This window comes from Lathamus discolor, chromosome Z (assembly GCF_037157495.1).
Source record: "Lathamus discolor isolate bLatDis1 chromosome Z, bLatDis1.hap1, whole genome shotgun sequence".
Classification (NCBI taxonomy): domain Eukaryota; kingdom Metazoa; phylum Chordata; class Aves; order Psittaciformes; family Psittacidae; genus Lathamus; species Lathamus discolor.
In genome coordinates, this window is record NC_088909.1 from 73115854 (window position 1) to 73138177 (window position 22324).

The 22324-nt window shown below is 35.9% G+C and overlaps 1 protein-coding gene across 1 annotated transcript in view; it reads right to left on the minus strand.

The window, feature by feature from the left end:
• LOC136004976 (uncharacterized) overlaps positions 1 to 22324 on the minus strand; it is a 29566-nt gene that overhangs the window by 5432 nt on the left and 1810 nt on the right. Inside the window, exons 3-13 of the mRNA XM_065662012.1 lie at positions 11135 to 11221; positions 9499 to 9603; positions 8598 to 8722; positions 6514 to 6594; positions 4751 to 4873; positions 4202 to 4294; positions 2683 to 2743; positions 2082 to 2230; positions 1425 to 1628; positions 866 to 1032; positions 297 to 448 (exon numbers count right to left, since the gene is read on the minus strand). Of these exons, the coding sequence (XP_065518084.1) occupies positions 297 to 448; positions 866 to 1032; positions 1425 to 1628; positions 2082 to 2230; positions 2683 to 2743; positions 4202 to 4294; positions 4751 to 4873; positions 6514 to 6594; positions 8598 to 8722; positions 9499 to 9603; positions 11135 to 11221 (1347 nt within the window). The remainder of the gene's footprint in view (positions 1 to 296; positions 449 to 865; positions 1033 to 1424; positions 1629 to 2081; positions 2231 to 2682; positions 2744 to 4201; positions 4295 to 4750; positions 4874 to 6513; positions 6595 to 8597; positions 8723 to 9498; positions 9604 to 11134; positions 11222 to 22324) is intronic.

Below are 22324 nucleotides of genomic sequence, written 5' to 3' on the forward strand. Positions count from 1 at the left end.
GTCCCATCCCTGTAAGTGCTCAAGGCCAGGCTAGATGGGGCTATGAGGCTTCGAGCAACCTGGTCTAGTGGAAGGCGTCCCTGCCTGTGGCAGTGGGTTTGGAACTAGATGATCTTTAAGGTACCTTCCAAACCAAAACATGATATGATTTTATTATTCTATGTTTCATAGGCTACTTTATGGCATGGCAGCACTGTCATACAAATGCTTTTTACTGCTGTGCTCTTTTCCTTTATTAAAAACTGAGTTCACTGAGGTTAATTAGGCTTCTCTGAATTGACAAGAGGATTTCTCACCTGTCAAAGTTACATAAAGACAATCCCTCTTAATCCAGTTGGGGATTTCCCCTGTTTGGATAGAATCAAACACAATTTTCTCTGTTTCAACACATTGCAAATCAGACTTTGCTTTCCCAAGGTTTCTGAAAAGCTTCATTGAGAGCTGTGTCCTGTCATTCAGAAAAGAAAAAAAAAAAAAAGACATTAAAAAAAAAAAAAAAAAGACTGGTTACTTAAACTAAAGGAAAGATGCAATTACCCAGAATATGAGGAAGAAACAGCCTGTAAAAATGTAGGGGAAAAAATGATGATGATGCAGCACAGGCTTGCCAAGTAAACTTATTTCAGCATATTTTATAACGCAATGGATTAAACTTGTGTAAGGCAGTTCAGCTGAAATTTTTTCCTGGACATTTTTTTTTTTTTTTTTTTTGCTGGTGTTTAGGAGTTCCCTGATTTCATTCTTCATATCAACGTAGCCTCTACTTTAATGTACTACCTTTCACAAATGTATTTTCTCTCTGTGAAAACAGATGACTATTTTTCTGTGTTATTTCTATATTTGCTCTATTAACTATCCGATATACCTTTTGTCATCCATAGGTTCATTTCCACATAATACTTCATAGGACAGAATGTCAGCCTGAGCGTTATTAAAGGCTTCTTTCCGAGCAGACTCTTCATCCTCGTTCTTCCTGATAAGCTGACTGATGTACTGTTTTGCCCCTGGGACATCACAATATATGGTGTGAACCTACCATGGATCAAAAATTAGAACATATTTCCTGTAAAGCTGTCACAGCTGTTTGTAATTCATGTAGTTGAAAGGGTAGAAAAGCATGTTATTTCCATTATGCTATTCTCATGCTTCACTACTTTATCTTTTAAAACAATGCTTATTGAGGAGTATGCATGTCAGTCTAATCAGATTTCTTTAGGCTGCATTTAATGGGTATTTATGGTGTTTTAATTCCACAAATTATTTTGAAAATCTTATCTGTAGCCTTTAAATCAATGTATGTAGAAAAACTTTTTCCAGTTTTTCAAGACAATAACAATAATAAATAAAACTGCACCTTTTTCTTACTGAACTTTTTAGAAAACTCAGTAAATAATTTTTCAATGTTACATTAACTGAATTCTTACCTTCTTGACAAGAGTTTTCAAGAATAATAGCACTGTGATTTGCGGTTTCATTGCCTTGTTATATCTTCTTTCACTTTGTAGGAGCTCAGTGATTTCTCTCTCTCGTTTCCATAAAGATTCCTGTATCTTTTCCAGTATGTTGTATGCTTGCCAAAGATATCCCTTTTCTGTCGCCCATTCAGGCTTTTCTTCTTCGTTAGCTACCTGGGGACAACAAAGATAACTCTTACACGCCAAGCCAGTATCTAGATTTTCATTATTGTACAAAACTGCCAAGATTTTAATGAGCAAGGTAGTGCAAAAATGAAGAAAAGCAAAAGAAACATTCAATAAAGGTCTGCTTGGTTCCAACGTTTAGAATGTATTTTCTATAATTCAAAGTAGATCTTTAAAAGATTTTGCAGTGAAGTTAATACTATTATTATAATGAGAACAATAGCATACTATCAGTGTTTCCACAAGAGTAAAAACGGATTTCATTACTGTGCCAATTTATCATTCTCAAGCCACATATATATTTGCACACAGTTCTTGCTGTCAGTTAGTCAATGGCTTACTTCAGTCTTTGCAAGTGTCAGCCTGATTACCTTTGAAATACCTGCAATAATCCTAGACAACCTAACTAACAACCAGTTACATTTTCATTTTTGTGCTCACTTGTTCTGTTTTTAATTCTAAAACTTCTGACACATCTGATTTTTCTCCTTCTACCTTTTCAGACTTTTGCTGAAGATTTTTCATCTGGAAATTCATGAGGTTACACATTCTTTCCACATATAGACTGATGATGTGAAGTTCCTGCAAAGCTGAATTGAAAATAATAGGAAAACCAGGTAAGAACAACTCAGGCATTTCTAATCTGCAGTTCGTAGAATGCTGTCTAGGCATGCCAAATTATGTCCATTTAGAAATGAAGAATTTATAATGAACTAATGCATTTTACATGAATTACATTCATTTCTTAAAATGCAAAGAATTTTAAAGAGGTCATTCTTTATTTCAAGTTCCAAAGGGAAAGCTGCAAGTGCTGAAATAAACCCACTGAAACCAGATGCTTATTGTTATAAGCCAGTTATGCTAATGAGTTTGGAGTCATGGCAGACATTCTTTGGCCCTTCAGCATTCCTGTATTATTCCATCTGTGAATACAGTACTGCAGTGGAAAAGCTTACACTGACCTCAGATGGTAAGCACCTCAGTGTAAACAGAAAAACAATAGATAAATCAAGAAACTCCATATCTGAAATAAAAAACTCACTCAGTGTGTGCTGGGTATAAAGGTAATCTATGTTTTTACACAAATTTTCTAGAATCCAGACCTGCAAGACAACAAAAGAAGTTAGCAAGAAATCAATGTTAGTAGTTTTCATCATGTTTCCTTGGGGAAAATAATGAGTAATAGTGAATTAATGTTGTTGCCAGTTATAAGCATAGGCTACACATATGGCCTTTGTGCAGTAATTAGCTGTTACTAGAAAAGAAAGAAATAAACTATAGGCTACTCAAATCCTAGTAGTTTTGAAAGAGCCTGTACTAAGATATCCTATGCTCATATTTTCTTTAGCATTCATCCTTATTACTAGAATGAAAGACAAGACAAAGGTTATGGAGACTCCTGAAACAGTCGAAGAACAAAAGCTTTTGGAAGCTCAGTACTCAGGCAGCCCTGAAGAAAATGTTCGCACTGAAATTTACCAGCATTATTTGGTGCAATAGAAAGTATTCCTTTTTGCTACAAGCGTTAAAACATAGTATCTTCTTACTCTTTATTATAATATTTTTGTTATCTTTCCCTGACATATAACAATTAGATTAGACTAGGAAAAACTCATCAATTTGTCAGACAGGATCAGGGTATTGCAGTAGACATTGAAACTGTTTGAAAAGAGAAAACCTTAATTTTAAATACAAGCACTATGCAAAAGTTAATCTGAAGGTGGTGTTACATCATTCGAAAAAAAAATATTACTTTTTCTTGAGACCTTCACTCAGAAATCCTACAGAAATCTGGAAGAGAATCTGTTTTTGAGACTCCTGACTCCACCACACTGTTAGCTGAATACATGTCTTGGAGAAGTGCTATGAAATCTTTCTTGTTATAAATCTATATTGAAGGTTTCCAAAATTAAGGAAAGACGTGAAATAGAATACTATGCAGAAAATTATAATCAGACCATGCTCTCAGGTGCTATCTATAAAAAACCCAACTTTATTTATTTTTCTGCCTCTCTAGCCATCTCAGATTTTTGGTGCACTGAAGCTGCATTATGAAAAAGAAATTCAGAAAATCTAAAGAATTTTAAGTACATCCCTTTTTCCTAGGGGCTACCAAATTAGTTTTGCTGCTACTTGCATTGCAGTGTTGTAATAGTGTAGATGAGGCAAAGTATTTTGCTAATTTTTACTGCAATTGCTAAATAAAAAAATAACCAATGTGCCTACTGGAATTTTATGATTCTTCAAAAGGCATGAAATGTGAAGTGAGAAAGAGAAATTGCAATCTAGAAATACTTAGCAGAAAGAATAGTATAGTATGACAAAAAATAATATACGTCATCTTCATTGATGTTTAAAGGCTGAAAAACTACTTGCACTCTCTGAAAAAAGGGAAGGCATATGCATAGCAGTTCAAACTTAGCTGATTTAGATTTACATATCTGAAGGCAGACAGTGTGATTTCCATGTCCCTTAGACTCCTGGAAACAGCACACACTGGAAATGGTGATGAGAGCACTGTCTAACTCCAAAAATTAAAAAAACAAACTAGCTTTATTTACCTTTTCTTCTTCCCATTTCTCTGTTTGTTGCCTCATTTTGTGAATAAGATCTTCATTCTTTTGGATCAGTTGTCTGTTTCTTTCCCTCAGGCTCTGAAGGCAGTAGAATAAGGCAAAAGGGATTACAGTTTCTACCCCAGTGCTCTGTTTTCAAAAAGGTCCTATAGTTTGCAGTTTGTTTTTTTTTTTTCCATCCATGTTGCAAAGTCATAACACTAGGACTAGGCTGCTTACACCCAAGGATATTTCATTTAAATAATCAAAAATTACAAAGTTACAATGACCACTTGTGACCAGAAGTGGTCTGACACTAAAGAGCCTCCCCCAAGGCACGAATGTGCTGATCCTTTTCTTTGGCAGCAGAACAGGAGAAGGAACAGGATAAATATTAATATTTGTTCATCACCAGAAAAGCATTACACACTCTATATATTCCGTGAATATCTTTACACTTTGTTTTCATAAAAATAAAGCCATTGTAAGTGCATGCCTGTTCATGCAACCTTTGGAAGCATCTGCCATTCTTACCACCGTGTAAAAACTGGTTACCTTAGCTGTATCTTGCCAGTGTGTGTTGCTCTTGCTGATCAGTTCCAAGTAAGCTTTTAAATGTGATTTCAGACTACTCATTTTCTCACTATAATGCTTTTTTATCGCCATCATAGTCTGCTCCTGTATTACAAAACATTATTGAGAAAAGAAATAGTGAGTGAAAACATGAAAGCCAACCATGATAAAGAGAACAGTTTCTGCAACAGGTAATGCTTGGTTCTCTTTCTTCAATGATTTTTGTTGTCTGAAAATGTTTCTTATTCATCACAGGATGTTTTTATTTTCATCCTCTGCAGATTTTGAGCAAAACTTTACTGCTAAAATAATTTCTCTTTTTTTGTTTTCCTGCAGAGCCATTCTGAAATGAAACAAGAATGAATTCCCTTTGAGCATAGCTAAGCAATTTTAAAGAAATTAAACTTTGCTCAGTAAAAAATAGCTTGCTAATATAAAATAGAACTAACACAAAAAATAGCTCTCAGCAACAGGAAACATCTAAATAAGGCAAGAAAATTTTAGGAGTAATACAAACAAACCAGAAACTTTAAAAAGCTCAGATATTTCCAGTGCTTCTAGGAATGATTTGTTCTTTCAAATGCTTTAATTAATAATACATTGCAACAGTCAAAATGAAAGAAATTCTGTGAAGAAAGATCAGTACAATCTGTGTGTTTGCATATGCTCCCAGGAGGCAATTCTCTCTTACTCTGTAATGATGTTTTTGCTTCTCTCTTTTTCTTCCCCATACAATCTACAGGGTCAATTGAAAGTGTAAAATGTGTCTGTGCAAGGGTTAGATTCCTATGGAAGCACAGAAATGGATCTACACAGGTAATGCAATGCTTGTGTAGATGTGATAACCTGAGAATAAAATGAATTCCTGTTCCCTACCAAAGGACACCAAGCATTTGTACAATATACATAGGGAACTTTCTCAGATATGTTTGACAGTCTGAAGACAGTCAGTGGACAGTCTGTCCACTACGTTTTAGAAGTCCCAGAGGAATTACTGAATCTCTTCTCTGCACCCAGAATAAACTTTAACCGTGTGGAAAACATACATCTGCACAGGAAAAATATGTTCCTGTCTTACTCTGGATTGGAAAAGGAGAATGATCTGACAGATAAGCAGAAAGATGAAGCACTGGCTGCAAGTTTTCAGAACAGTGGAGCAAAAAATCAAGTGGAAAATTTTGTATTTTGGGAGAATTACTGACTAATGGAATGCAAGAATGCTTCCACTAAGGAAAGTGAGACACTGCGGGGTTATGGTCACGGGAAGGACTCTGCCATTCCACAAAACATACTGAAAAATATTGCAAGACTAAAGCAAAGCTAACTGCAAAGTAGAGGAGAAAGTAGCCACAGAGCAGAAGGCTGTAAAACTTTCCAATTCAGCTGTCAGGGTAGGCAGTACAACTTGGCATAGCCCTTCACAATAAGATCATTCCTGAAAGGCACAAACTACACAAATGTAAATGTTCTATGGTGTTAGTCATTAGAAGAAGGTGGCACTTTAAAGAAAGATTTAGTAAAAAATAAAGTTACTAAAAATCTCTGGAAGTCTACAAGACAAAAAGTAAAACCACATTTCACAAGCTAGTAAGACCAATAACACTTAAAGATATATTGTCATTACTTCTAGAAATTGGAATGGGTACGTGAACACAGATGGAAATGTGAATGAAGTAGATTTTATCTATCTTTCTCAATTTGACTAATGTTATGACACAACAATACTAATGTTCCAGAATAATTACCTGGTTTTCTTTCCTTATATTGTCTAGTTCTCTGATTATCTTCATGTGTTTGTTTTTCATTTTCTGCATGTCTTTTACAATCTATAGAGCATGAAAGAAATTATCAAGTGAGGGTGCTAGCAACTCCAGTTATAATGAACCATCAAACAACTTGAGGTGCATTCCTCAAAATGACACATACAGTACAGTGAACTTTGATCTTGAAAACACATAAATAGCCAACAGGATTGCAGGCCAAAGCTTTCAGGTTTCAAAAACTAGAAAGTATGTTACGTTATTGAATAAAAATCTGTCCGTGAATTAGATTTTCTTTTCTGGTCCTAGTATTGCATCTCCATCTCTTCCTTTTTACTGTAGTGACCTGAATTGAATACGGAAGTAGACATTAAAATTATTCTACAGTTCTTGAAAAAAAAAAAGAGGTGAAGATTGCATTTTTTCATTGAAGAGTTAGATAACAAAAGCTGGTTACAGAATACACTCAATTTTATTTTGTATTCAATTAAAATAATTTGAAAACCTGCATATTTGCTATAAGGTGTACTACATGCATATTTCATGACTAATAAAGCCAGATGTATACTTAAAGAACTGGCAAAGTTACTCTTTCCTGTTTGAAAATGAGTGATTTAAGCTTATAATTGTATTAGGATACTTAATGATTTCCATTTATTAATTTTGTTACTCCAATTTATAATAGTCACAAAAGAAAAAATCTATGATCTCCCATCCAATTTCTGCTGCCTTCTTTTTTTTTATTAGCATACTTGTCTGGTGGCTGCAATGTCAAATTACACAATGCTGATTCTTGTGCATCTTAAATGCACAAGATACAGATGCTTTACAGGATGAATTACAGCATTAATGAACATGATTATATGTATACTATAAGAATCTAGAACTTTTCCACAAATTTCCTTGGTTTGAGGTTTTTTTATAAGCTTAATATGATGCAGGTTCTGCTGGCAGTAAGGAGCTCAGCTGAAAACAAGCTAAAAAGAAAAAAAGCTCAGGTATTTTTTGTGGTGGCTGATGCGTTACTTTTCAGAAGTTGTGGCTGTTAGCATTGATCCGTGATCTTTGTGAGTATTTACAAACAGTTAACGTGGAACTAAAAAAGTAAAAAATCTCTTCTGTCTGACACTGCCACAGTCCAAATGATACAGATGTAGCAAAGCAACAACATGGTATTGAAATATACTGTACCCCCACGAAGAAACAGTATTGCAGAAGTAGAGAAATTTTAAAGACACAGTCTAAGATATGAGAGGCCTCTTGTAGGAGAAGACTGAAAAGATCCAGATGGGCTTATTCCTCTTATCACCCACAGATCTCTTGGGTGTCTTAATGAGATTGCTCCAGCTATTTGAACTTATAGCTAGCTGATGGGCCTGTAGCTTATACCACAGAAGGTACCATAGAACTTTCTTGATGCATAATGAAACAAGAGTACAAGAGCATGTCTAATGGAATAAATAAGCCAATGAAACCAATAAGTCAGGGTCAGCTCCTTTCATATATATATGTATAGCTGCACACATATGTACACAGATACTGCATAATATAGAATAAACTGGCTGAGCAGAAAATCCAAGATTATGCTAGTTATTAGTACCAGAAATATTGCAGTAGCCACAAAACAACACACTGCAAGTGAAAAGCCACTTTCAGCCACCAAGAAACATGATGAGAAATACATGGGAAAGCAAGGGTTTTCTCCATATTGAGTTACAAGTGAGTTTTTTACTTTTAGAGAGCCACCTGGAACAGGCAAATTAAAGCAGCTTACTATTCGGTCTTAACTTAAGATAGTATTTCCACTTTAACATTTGGATTTTCATGTCAATATTCAAAATTTAAATTCAGGTTTCCAAATGTGAAAAAGAAACCTATTAAGCAATAAGAGTATGTAAATTGAATTTATACCCTGAAAATGATGATCACAATTCATTATGAAAAGAGACACTTGATTCAGTTAACAGTTTTTTGTATTGTAAATTATTAATTCTTTTTTTTTTTTTTTTTGGGGGGGGAAACGGTGTTTTATTTTGGGGTTTGTTTTTTTTTTTTATTTTATTTTTTACCTTGATGACAAATAATGTAGCTAACTTATATGGAATATATGGCTCTTCTTCTTTGGTTGTACATTCCTGCAGCTCTGTTCCTTTGTGATCAGCATCAGAACAAACTCCAGATATGTTCAGATGACCTATTGTAAAACAAAAATTACTTTATAAACTGCAAGTATAGAATTAAAATGCACGGCAACCCCAGATGTACATATTGCATTTTTTTTTTTATTAGAAAAATCAGATATATTTTTTTAAACATGTCTTTTTTTTTCTGATAGCAAAGAAAATGGACCTTTGGGAGAAAAATTTTAGTAACTCTGACTTCTCACTTTTGATCTATGAACACAATCACACATAGTTATGTGGTTTGATGATTATTTGTTCATGACTACTCTGATGTTAATTACTTACATATTTTTATGTCATTAAAATTAAACAAAAAACAAGCTTGGGTTAAAAAAAATCATGCAGAAATATGCTGCCTATTAACAAAATTGACTTTCATCACAGCTAAGAATTTGGCACTTTAAAATCTCCTTAAAAGCTACCTTTTACAAGTTTTTTGATAGATCCAGTTATCAGAGCATGATATAAAATTTTAAATCTATTTTTATCTTGGTTTTCATTAATGAAAAATGTATTTTTTTTCCCAATTGGATCTCTCTGGCTTAACACAATAGGTGACTTCCCATTGGAAAGTTGAGTATCATAATCCTAAACTAAGTATCCTAAGTAAGTAAGGTGTATAAGGTCAAAAGAGACTGATCTTATTACTTAGAATGGCGCCCTGTATAAATCTAAGCTATACATGTTCATTCAATCAGAGCTCACATAAAAAGGAAAAAAAGAACAACCTTCCCCATTCACACAACGTATTATGTGTTCCTGAAAGCAAGAATAACATTTAGCTAACCTTTTCCTAGAGCTCTGTTTTCACTCCATCCAACCAGGGAGTTCAGAAATGACCACTTGTTTATATTCATTCCAAGCTTGTGCAGCCATGAGTTTCCCTCTCCATCTGTTAACAAAATTCAGGTGCTAAAATCAGGTGAAAATAATTGCAGTTCTCTGAATTCTGGTAATTCACTAACTCATTGGATTTAAATGTGGTATACACTAAGTCTGTTGGGACTAGAAGAGTTTTAAATGAGTAGAAGGGATACAAAAAGAATACAAAAGAATGAGAGATTGGAAAGTCATTGACTATAGAGAGAGTGTAAGAAGGATGTAATATTTGTTTGAGACTTGAATGGTTTCACCTGATCCTGAAAATACAGATATATTGAATCCAAGTGCTGTACTCCAGACTTGTTTCTCATCTGCAAAATCTATGTTGAGAAAAGTATCTTTAGATCAAATTACTCTTTTTTCTGAATTCAGTATTTTCATCACTGTATATTACAAACATATATATCAGCTTTTGTTCTGTGAATTAGGTCAATGAAGGACATGTTAAATTTTATGTAGAAGAGTTCCTTCTGAAAGGACTGGACTCCTACGTCTATATCCTTTTGGTTCATGTTTGGCTTTCTTTCCACCACCCTGGAGACTATCTGAAGCAACAACTGTTCCTGAAAAAAACCTTCACATAAGTACTTTAAGAAAAATTAGCCTCTACAGCATCAGTGCTTGCAGGCCAAGAGTGTAGGTTGTATCTTTCCATCTAGGATAAAGATTAATCTTAAACCCTGGAAAGCAAATATACAGATAGAGTTTCCTACAGGAAAAAAAAAGCATTAATATGTAACCTGCTGAAGTGACTGCAAACTTCTCCATCAGTTTTTTGCAGTCCATTGGAAATATATTTGGAACTCCTACAAGTTAATTCATGAATGATTAAAATCAGTCTATATGCCTTTTCTTTAGCAAAGCATCTCATAGAGCATATGACTCCTAAAACTACTGAATATACCTTTTTCACACCACTCTTGTGAGTTAACTTATGCAGAGCTATCTGGCATGGCAAGGACAAGACATCTGTAAGAGTTCTGTCCCTGTCTTTTCAATGCCATCAGACTGACTCTCAAAAGGCATGCAAACCACCACAATACCTTTCAGTTTAATCCCTCTATAATGTAAGGTTCTTCAAAGCACACATCTCTCCTTTCTCAGTTTACAACTAGAAACAAAGCATATGGCACAGACTAGACAGCCACACTGCCATTTCTGAATAACTGCAACTGTATGCTTTGACAGGTTTAGACAGCCTGGTAGGTTGCGCACCTTGTTTTAAAAGGCACAGAAGTTATAGATCTAGAACATTGCTGGCTTTAGTTTTAATGGGTTAAAGTCAGGAAGCATATCTGGAACATGAGGAAGTTGAGGGCTTATTACCTACATGCTGAATCATGACAGGGACTCTCCCATTTAGTCCACAATCACATTCATCCATATTCGAGTTGTGTCACCACTGATGATGCAATATAGACTATAATGCTTACGCAGTTCTGCTTCAGTGAGAATACAATATAGCAATGGTGTATCAATATGCCCTTTTATAGAAAATAGCCAAGTACACCCTCATTTAGAATGCTGGAAACACTGCTTACCCTCCTCACGTGAGTCTTCAATCATAACACTCTTAATAACACATGAAGGATGGTCTTGTACCTCCTTTGAATAATCAATAATGCTGCCTGGTAGAGGAACAGATGAGTGATTGGTGGTCTGTGGTTTAGGTTCAGGATCAATTTTTACTGAATCTTCAGGGATTTGAGAGACTGAAGGTATAACTGGTCGCACCCATGCTTCTGGAAAAACAAGCCAAATAACTATTTTTAATAAAATACGAGAAGGAGGTATTCAGATTTGAGACCAGATACCATTAAAAAAGTCAAAATTTGAAAGATCATACCTGAAAAAGAATTTAAGATAAAAATACTGCAAACTTTCAGCCAATGAGAAGTAAGCCTGCATGAGTTTCTTAGAAATTGAGTAGAACTAGTCCATAGTTTTTGGTCTTTTCTGCCTGTTGTGGTTTAAGCCCAGGCTGTAAATCAGAACCACGTAGCTCTCATGCTCCACAGGGACAGGGAGGGGAATTGAAAGAATGTAACTCCCATGGGTTGAGATAAGAACAGTCCAGTAACTAAGGTATAACACAAACCACTGCTGCTACCACCAATAATAATAATAATAGGGGAAATAACAAGGGAAGAGAACAGATCAGTGGTAACCCACTGATACCAAGCCCGACCGAGCAGTGAGTGCCCTTCTGGGTAACTCCCAGTTACATCCCGGGCATGATGTGCTGTGGTATGGAATACCTCTTCGGTTAGTTTGGGTTAGGTGTCCTGTCTCTGCTTCCTCCCAGTTTCCCCTCCTCCCTGGCAGAGCATGAGACTCACAAAGTCCTTGGTCAGACCAAACATTTGAGCAGTAACTAAAAACATCGGTGTTCTCAGTGCTGTTCCCAGGCCAAAAGTCAAAACCGCAGCACTGCACCAGCTACTAAGAAGGAGAAAAAATGACTTCTACTGCTGAACCCAGTACACTGTCTCATTTGAAATCTAATATGATTTGGTGATTTAATCTTAGTTCGACTACCAGATTTAGCTGAAATAAAAAAAACCCATCAAGGTCCATGAAATAGTTTCCAGAATTCACCATCTACCCTGAGCAAAACCTGCCAAGTCTCATTCAGCGTCCACCCAAAAGAACATCTCAGAAACATTCTTCCATGCACAACTCTTGGACAGCTTTCGTTTCTGGATCTCCTTAAGATGTCTATTTTCTTGTTATGATCAAATTCCACTGTGTACCCACAAAAAGTTTTCATTTTTGCTGAATTTCAAATAAAAATAAAAGATCTCGTAGCAGAAACGCTGTTTGGGTTTGATTTTTTTTCCTTTTTTTTTTTCCGGAGGGGGGGTGTTTCATTTCTCCGAATGTGAGGGGTTTTTTGTTTTGTTTTATTGTAGTTTGTTTTTTTGGTTGTTTCTTTTTTTTTGTTGTTGTTGTTTGTTTGTGGAGGGAGGTGTGTTTGTCTGTTTTGGTTTGTTGACTTTTTTTTTTTTTTTGTGGGGTATTTTTGATGGTTTGGGTTTTTTGTTGGTTGGTTTGTTTTGGCCTTGCCAGACTCATAATTTCCATAGAGAGTGACACTGCTTTTTCAGCTCTTCATGGTGTATGGAACAGATGAAAAAACAGACATAAACTCCCATATGAGGATAAAACCAGATACTTCATTCTGAACCTGAAATACAAAAGATAAGCTTTTCAGGAAGCAATCAGAGCACATGCACAGGAATTAAATTTTAGGTGGCTATAAATTCAGCAGCTGTACTCATGTCATTACAGAGTTTTCAGCTATTTATGGGTCTTACCATTGGTGCTTGCTCACTGACTGTCAATATTGCATTAAAAAGCCTATAGCCTTAAAAATCTTGGCTCGTACGTGCTGAGAAGGCTTAAAAGTTACACTTCCAGAAGTTACAGAGGTAATCAAGAATTATGATGTTGGCAGAGTAATTACTGAAAGTAACATGGACTGTTTGAAGTTGTATATATCTAATGAAGCTGACAGAATGTTTTCATAAGACAGATTGAGAAATGCACCCTGAGCAGGCATTGTATTTTGTAAGGATAAAGGATTTTCATCTGACCTTCTCAGCTAGAAAGGGTAACAACACTAATGGCAAAGCTCAATAAACTCTTCTGTAATGCTCTCTTTAAAGTATTCCTGAATTCCTTTCCCATAGGAAAAAAGTCATAACGATTTTAATTATCTTCCTTCTTGCCTAGCTGCTTTTCTGTTGAGAATGGAATAAATCTACTGCACATCACTACAGAACACTGAAATACCAGAGCAGCTGTTAAAAATATTACTCTACACCTTGCAGTATAGAGCAATAGAAGCAAAGAGCTTCTTAGATTGCCATTTTACCTTCGTGGTTCAGTATATCCTGTAACAACTGGAACTCTCCATTTTATGCAGAAGGTGTAGGTTAAACTTGGATTCACCTATAGCCTGCATAGAAGCCTCCACTGCCAACAGACTTTTTATTTTAGCACTTTGTGAGAGTAAATAAGTAGTTATTCCTCTCTTTGTATTTCCTTTCTTTGGTGTATATCAGTGGTAGAAATTACGACCTTTTTGAGACATGAAAACAGCTTATCACCATTGACCAGAATTCCTAGGAAAAAAACTTCTGTCTGAAAGAGTTGGATGAGTTAAGGAAGGATCGTAGTAATATTTACAAATGTTTTAAGCCAAGATTGAAGAGGAGAGCAGCTTGCTTGTATCTTAAAGGGAAAACTGTCACATATATGATTCTATTATGATTGGGATGTAAACAAGGATTTTTCACACTCTTTTTTAGTAAATAAGATTATACTATAAAGTATTTTAATCTATCATCAGTTTCAGCTATCTACCTGCAATAACAGTGATTTAGAAGGAAAGGACTAAACCTATTAAGCTTTGATGACCTTTCATCTACGCAGTCAGGACACTACCTATTTTGACTGAGGCTAAAAGTCCCACCTTTATGGCCAGGTTAACCGGCCTGCAACCTGATGGAAGTAATTCCCTGAAAACTTCATCTCATGATTAAAACTCAGTCTAAATGAAAGTACTTTCACAATTTAAGAAGTTTACTAGTAAAAGTCTTTCAGACTGTATGGTCTTCATTAGATTAGCGTCTTGCTGTGTACTTGGAAAGAGGCTCACCAGATAAAATAAACCGCACAGGCTTACTGACAGTGAACTCTACCCCAATCTTTCTTTTGTAATTAGGGTATGCCACTAAAGACTTCTGGAAAAAAATATCTATGCCTGATGTTTTAGAGCAGGACTTTTAATAGCAGATGCTTCTAATGAGCAGTAAGAAAATACATGCTTCATCTCTACAGCAAGAGTGCAGACAGTAGTTAGTAATGGAATGTTAGAAGTAGTTTCGACCTTCATTTAACCTGCAGTCATTTCTTTACAGTATTTTAGATATGGCACAACTAGATTTAGGGTTTGGAGTGGGGGACTGGATCATTCTACAAAATGACATTTTATTATCCCTTCCTTCTCTGAGATACTGCCTATTTCTGCCTAGCATTACTGAAGATGAAAAAGGAAAGACTTACGATTTGAGAAATGGAGGAAAACGGATTCCTTGGGGTACAACCTGAATAGATTTTTTTTTTATTAAAACGATTTAACGGAATCCCCCATTGCAGAGGGGTTGGACTAGATGATCTTCACAGGTCCCTTCCAACCTAAACTATTTTATGATTCTATTATTAATTTTCATGTCACCCCCACTTACAAAAGTGGATCTCAGTATTCTATTTCTTTTCAGCTTTAAATCCTGGATCAGGCTGTTTCCATGTACCAGTCTATTTTTGAAACTCAGAGGGGTATCTTTTACTTGAAAGTTTGAGTTTCCATGCAAAGTTTTAGTCCCTCTGTCAACATAGGAACTTTCTTCATGGCCTCCATCCATGAAAATTTAGCACACAGCACTCTTATAATTCATTCTTATCACTCACATCAATCATTCATTTTGTGCGACCCACAGGTCGAAGGAGGTGATCCTGCCCATCTACTCTGCTCTTCTGAGATCTCTCTTTGAGTACTGTGTGCAGTTCTGGTGTCCTCAACATAAAAAGGACATGGAACTCTTGGAGCAAGTCCAGAGGATGGCCACAAGGAAGACCAGGAAACTGGAGCACCTCCTGTATGAAGATAGGCTGAGAAAGTTGTGGCTGTTCAGCCTGGAGAAGAGAAGGCTGCATGGAGACCTCGTAGCAGTCCTCTAGTATCTGTAGGGGGTCTATAAGGATGCTGGGGAGGGACTCTTCATTAGGGACTGCAGTGATTGGAAAAGGTGTAAAGTGTTAAAACTTAAACTGGGGAAGTTTAGATTGGCTATAAGGAAGAAGTTCTTTACTGTAAGGGTGGTGAGGCACTGGAATGGGTTTCCCAAGGAAGCTGTGAATGCTCCATCCCTGGCGGTGTTCAAGACCAGGTTTGAGAGAGCCTTGGGTGAAATGCTTTAGTGTGAGGTGTCCCTGCCCATGGCAGGGGGGTTGGAACTGGATGATCTTAGGGTCCTTTCCAACCCTAACTATACTATGATTTTACGATTCTATGATTCTTTCAAGCGTTAACTGGTGTTAGCTGGTTGTTGCCATATGGTATGTACAACTGGTAAACATTTGATGGGAAACACAAAATGTTCTCACATTCATAATCCTCATAGTGATGTCTGAACATGAACCTTATGCAGTCTGCATGGAAAACATGGTCAATCATCCTCAATGAAGATCATCAGTGCATAGCCAGCTATCACAGAAAAAACAGTGAACAACTGTCTGTGGCTACACTTCCACTGGGATGATTAGAGGACCTAGGTGGCAGGCTGTGCTGAGAAATCTGCTTGGTTCAGATTAAATCTTATTTTATGCTTTAAAACTGAAGCATGGGAAGCACAGAGGGCTGTGTTGTGGGTTTTTTTTTTTTTTAATTAGAAAAAAGTAAAATAGGAGCAGTCTCTTGATTTATAGCATGCTCGGTTTACAGCTAGGCAACACCCTGTTGGTATTTTATGCTTAAGAATTAACAGTGCACTTCAGAAGCAGTTGTAGCTGAAAAGAGCTGATCCTGCTGTGCTGCTTCATGCCAACTCCATGTTTCACCATTTAACTACCCTTTTGCTATACTGATTTCTGTTTTATACCTTGCATCAGCATATATTGCTTTATGACAGGAAGACGTTTTCCTTTTATAGAAGTGGCCAGTTACAATTCTGAAAAATGGACATAAAGAAAAGTATCTTCATGATACTGCTTAAAACAGGAAACAAGACAGAAGAAGAGTACTTATTCCAGGGGATGCAGCTCATAGCTTTTATCTTTTTTCTTTTTTTTTTTTTTCCCAGTACCAGAGAACTTCTTTCACTAAAAAAAAAAAAAAAAAAAAAAAAGACATCAAAGCATGCCAGCATGGAAAAACATGTTTCTATTTTATCGTTATTTAAATATTATTATTATTATTATTATATTGCATTGTAAGGACACATTTTTGTCATGCAGCAAAAGTATTTGCATATTAAAACCTGCATTTTAAAGTGATAAAAATACAGTAAAACATAAACCACATTATTGCACTACACTCTTGATTTCCTTTTTCCTTATAACTAATCCCTCCTCAAAACAGATGAGATAAAAGACGAAGCAGATGTGCCATGTTGTGTGCTGTTACACAAGAAGAATGTTTCAGAGGATCTTAAAGAAAAAGCAACTGGTCTGGCACTTCCTTTCTTTGCAGTCAAGAACTATTATTATGTAATATGTGGTTTCCTTGAGGTAAGAGCAGCTCTAATGTAAGGCAACATACACACAGGTAGTCCTCACGTAGTTACAGTATTGATATTTTTAATTCTCACAAGTAGTACAAAAATTAGAGGCAAGACAAACACTGTGGGGTGTGGTTGCCCCATAATACAACCACCTGAGCAGCAGTCATGAGAACCTGCCACAAGCCTATAATACCCGCATTATTGTAACTAGTTTCAGAAAATTTCATAAATGGACTTATGCTGCATCATCATAAGGAAGCTGGCTCACGTATAAGCAGCACAGCATGGAAAGCTTCCGCATGCAGAGTAATGAAAAAAAGAGGTGTAGTGGGTTTGAGCTTTCCTTCATGTTTGCTAATCTGCTGAAGCATAATCTGATACTCAATTTCCTAATCTCCAGTGCAACGATAACATAAATGCTTGCCTTAACTTTTTTGAGTAATGCACATTTTGGAGTAGATAATTTTTGTTTTGATGATGATTTCTGTTCTATGTCCACTTTGAACTCTGTTTTATGTTTAACACCCCGGTATCCCCAAGCAAGATTCTGATTTTGATAAACTGACACTGTCATTGTACATTTTCTTATGAAAATTTTATCAGAATAGTCAGTTGTAATTTTTTTCCTAATTTTATTCTGCATCAGATGTCATAAGTAATCAGAATAACGAGGATCACTGTTCCAACAGCCTAACATGGCTGTATCTAAACTACAAGAAGAAAAGTCCCGCAAATGAAACAATAGCAAAATGTCTTTCTTTTGTCCCTGATATTGGATGACTGGGAGGTTTTACTCAAATTTCCTGAAGAATTAAAAGATTAGAAGTCAATACCCTGAATAACTTCAACTCCTCAAAACTTTGGTGGGAGCTGAACTAATGCAGTTGTCTTTTGGTACCTTACCTCTGAGATTTTTATGCAGCTGACCATGTTGAATCTTTCAAAGTTTATGAGCAATTATTTCTTGAGTTCTTAAATTTGCTACTACCAAGGAAAGAGGATTGTATTTTGAATCAGTTACCTCTAGTAAATGCAGTACCAGTCCAAGATCTAAAAAAACCCTCTTGTATCTCCCCTTTCTCCTCTTTGGAAGAGAAAAAAGTGACACAAGGATCATTTCTTTACTAGTATAAAATTAAGTTTAGTCTCACGGAGTTACAAAATGGAAAAAGCCCATGAAAATGTCTCTGTTCTTTTTTTTTTTTTAAATGGCTTATTATCAGAGGTATGACATCTGCTTCTTTAAGCTGGTCTGAACCTTATAGGTCAGCCACTTTTCTTCAGCTGCAGTTGTAGGTCTCAAACTGACCTTGGGGGAGGGTGGAGCCATGTGTTTAACAGGTGTGTTATTTATGGTTTTAAGGCTACTGCAATGTTATTACTGATGTTCACACAGGTGGCAGGTATATGCATGTTCTGTCCCAAAACTACCTGGGGCCCACCTAGGTTGACTAATTGCAGCAAGTCAAAGCATTTAGTCACTGAAACAGATACTCTTTCATACAGTGCCATAATTTTCTGCTCAAGTGACACAGTAATTGCCTACACGCAATTATCTGACCATAATACACTCAGATTTAGCTGGCACATAAAAACAATTGGACCAGGAACTATTGCAGTATTAAGCCCTGGATGGGAAGATGTTACCTCCTTAGTCTTACAATCTCAAAGGCACTTGATCTATCACAATACCGGTGTGACAACTACTTACTGGTGTGAAGTGCTGGAGTCAACTTTTCCAAACACTCTTTTCTCTTTCCTTCTCACACATACATTAAAATATAAAGATAAAGATTGAGAATTTACTTGGACCCTTGTACCTAACGTAGAACAGATTAGCATTTTTATTTTTATTTTTTATTTTAATTACTGATACTTACTAGTATCAGTAATGTTCCAAAAGTCATATATGCCTTTGTCTCAACCGTGCCAGATCCAGTGTAAGGGAGAAGAAACCTGAAATCAGCTGTCCCATTTTTGTGGCCTATTGAAAGTTTCCAATTGGATCTCCATGTGTTATAGCTACAATTAAAGCAAACAGGTACTACAGTTCAGTTGCTGAAAGGAGTGATTCATATCATCAGCCAAGTGAGACAGCTTGATACTTTTTTCTCAAAGGCTGTGCTTCAATGTGTTGTATCTTATTGCTTATTGTGGATAATTAACAAAACCCCACACCTCCATTATAGTGTTGCCATATACCCTTTAATAAGTTCTTAACAATTTGTTGTGTGCCAGTGTCTGCAAATAAAAAAGGCTAACATTACCTGTTCTGCTTTGGCATTTAGCAGCAGGAGAAACAGAATTTTTTCTCTTCCAGAGCCAGGGTTGTAGTGACAGAGGAATACTTTCTTCAGAATAGGAATATTGTTCTAAGCAACAGTGAGAAAAAGAACAAACCAAACCATGCCAGGAACAGAAAAAACCCCTCACCAAATCACATATTATGAAAATGTAATTCTTACTCTAGTGGATAGTGGAGCTTTTGGTTAAAGTGTAAAACAAAACAGAAAGAAATATAGTCAGTTATTATGCACAGTACAGATAGCAATGCATCTAAGACAATTTAGGAAAGATCCGCAGGCAGTCCTATTTATCATATGTTATAGTAAAGGAGTATCATACTGTCTAGTATTTAAAGTAGATTATTTAAAGAAAATCTTCATAGAGATAAATTCAAATCAGTCATTTTATTAAACAGGCCATGGTCATGTTCTGCATATGGCTAAAAAGAAACATCAGTGTGGTAACCTCACACACATTTTTTATATCTTTGGACCAATTCTAATATAGTGTCTTGGTATTCAGTCCGCAGTGTAGGAAATTTTACATAGAGTATTGCCAGCTATAGCATTAATTAAATTAATGCCTTTCAGATGAAAAAACCCAAAACAACAAAACAACACCCAAACCCCATAGAAGACCCAATATAGAAATTCTTGGGATATTATGGATTAAGAGTCATCTCAAGGATGTATGCGGTTGCTCCACTGGAGATTCCCTGCATAGCAAATTCTAAAAAATCTTAGTAGTTGAATGTTAGCTGCAATGCCAATGTTGCAAGCAAGATGTCATGCAAGATATAGGAAAACAGTTAAAAGAGTTCTGTGCTCTTAAAATCAAAATGAGCTTTCTCTGACTTCTAGTTACAGTCAGAACCAGTCCAGACTAGCTCTGATAAGGGGGCTCTGGGAGTTTTTGTAAATTGTCAGATATGTAATTAATTCAAACTGCAAGTTTTGCAAATGTGTGACATGGCTGGAAACTGCTAGAATACAAGGCATAGCTTATTCTACCAAGAGGTACTCCAGACATCAAAAAAATGATGCTGAAAAGAGGTGCAAACCTCAGCCAGGTTTTTATGGTATCTTTCCTTTACTCTGCAGATGGAGTCAATAACGCACATAGTTATATATTCATGCATCTCACTATGTATGATAAATCACCTTCAGATTAATTTCTTTATAGTAAAAATAGAAATTTCAAGCCTATGGCATAAAAAGAAGATGGAAAAGCAAGAACATCTTTGCATGTTTCTTGTTAATAGTATTTAACAGTCATTGTATGTCTTATTGTATGATCCATGGTACACCAAGATATAGAACACTGCAGTTGTCATTAAAACAGCAAAATAGTGGAGTGTCTTTTAGCATTAACAGCTATTTCTCAGACCTCACCAGGAAGGAATTTGTTGAAACCAGAGAATTTAAAAATTTGAGCAGGAGCAGGTGCAAATTAACTTGGTGCTTGTTCTGGGCCTGTATTGTGAGAAATATCTCTAATTTTTCCCATTCATTTTTAGGGAGGTAGCAGTATCTCACAAAAAAGGTTGTTTCCAATGACAGAAGAATATATATAATATATAAAACAAATATTCTTTGTAAAGAGGGGCTGCCTGAGTATGAGGTTCTTTATTGCTCCTTGTTACAGTACTGTCCTACCAATACACAGACACTCTGCTATTCAATATTATCCATAATGCAAGTGCATACACTAGACTTATAAAAGCATCAATGGGCTGAACAGAACCTGTCTGTGCTCTGATGCAAGAAAAGGAAGGGCAGTGAGGGAGAAGACTTTCAGGGTTTGGTGGGAGTGTCTTTAAAGTATGGTTTCAATAGAAGATCTATAGTGAGTAAGATTGTTTCTTTGACTTGGGCATTGTACAGTGTTTCCCCCTTTATTATGTGGAAAAAGAAGAATGAAACTTGATGTGGATAAAGAATCAGTGTTCTCCCAATACCCTAAAAAAATGGGCACTGGTAATCAAGACTATATCAGTTTTCTTTGTTGCTTACAAAAAAGGAGAAATTTTTTATCATTTTGATTGCTTCTACTGATCATTCATACAAGCAGCCAAGTAACAGAATATAGTTGCAATATTCAACATAGCTGAATGGTTGGAAATGGGGCCCTTTGGGGTCTCTTTGTTTGTTTGTGGATAGAGTAGTAGCTGCCTCTCCCATTTACCTAAAGGCTGGATGGTCTTAGTAGTCTGGTCCTTTGTTCTCACTGAGCAGTGAATCACATTGATATTGTTCCATGATATTGATAGCATTGATTGCTGTTATGTGAACTCAGCCTTTGTATTGTTAATATGAAGATTCATCTTCTGAGAAAGGTAAATTTTATAAATCCATCTCCTCCCCTGAAAGTAACTTCACAAGTTATTTCACAAGAGAGTATTTTACAGGTAGAGGTTTGTTTATGTCCAAAGTTAAACTCGGACATTTTCCAAGAAGAAAATGCATTATGCAGACAGTTTCTTTTTATTCATTTTGGTCAAACCATGTTTTTTAATTTAACACTGTCAGTTTACACTGCGTTAAGCAACAGCCTTGACTGATGGCATTGCCTAACAGAGTTGGTTCAACTTGTTATTCTTAACTTCTGGTGTGAGAGAAGGTTAGGCAGTCAGTTGACTCCTTTTAACATCAAAAATCCTTAATTACCCAAATATAGTACATTGGCATGAAGAAGAACTTACACAGAAGCTACAAACTAATAGATTGCTGATTTGGAACAAAACTTCTATATCAACAGTTAATATTACAACTTGTTAGCACAGACAACAGAGCTTTCACTTGCTGTGTTCTGCCAACGTTATTGCAATTTCCCTTTTGAAAATTAGAGGCACATATTTCATATGATGAGCCACAAAAATACTGGAGCAAAGGCAAGAATCTAGATTTAGTGTCCCTTGGAAAATGATGTGTGTTTGTATGTTTATTTGTAGACACAGCTATTCTGTTGTATTGATTAGATGTAATATGCCATAGTATTCCCAATCTTTGCTCATTCATTAATCAGTTTCCTGGGAATATAAATAGATCACAATGCCCCAGTAATGGAGTGCCATTAGTATTTAAATCAGCCATGTCAATCTTCCTTTAATTTTAGCCTTTAGTAAGGAATTTAAACTTTAAACATAATGCTTAAGAAGTA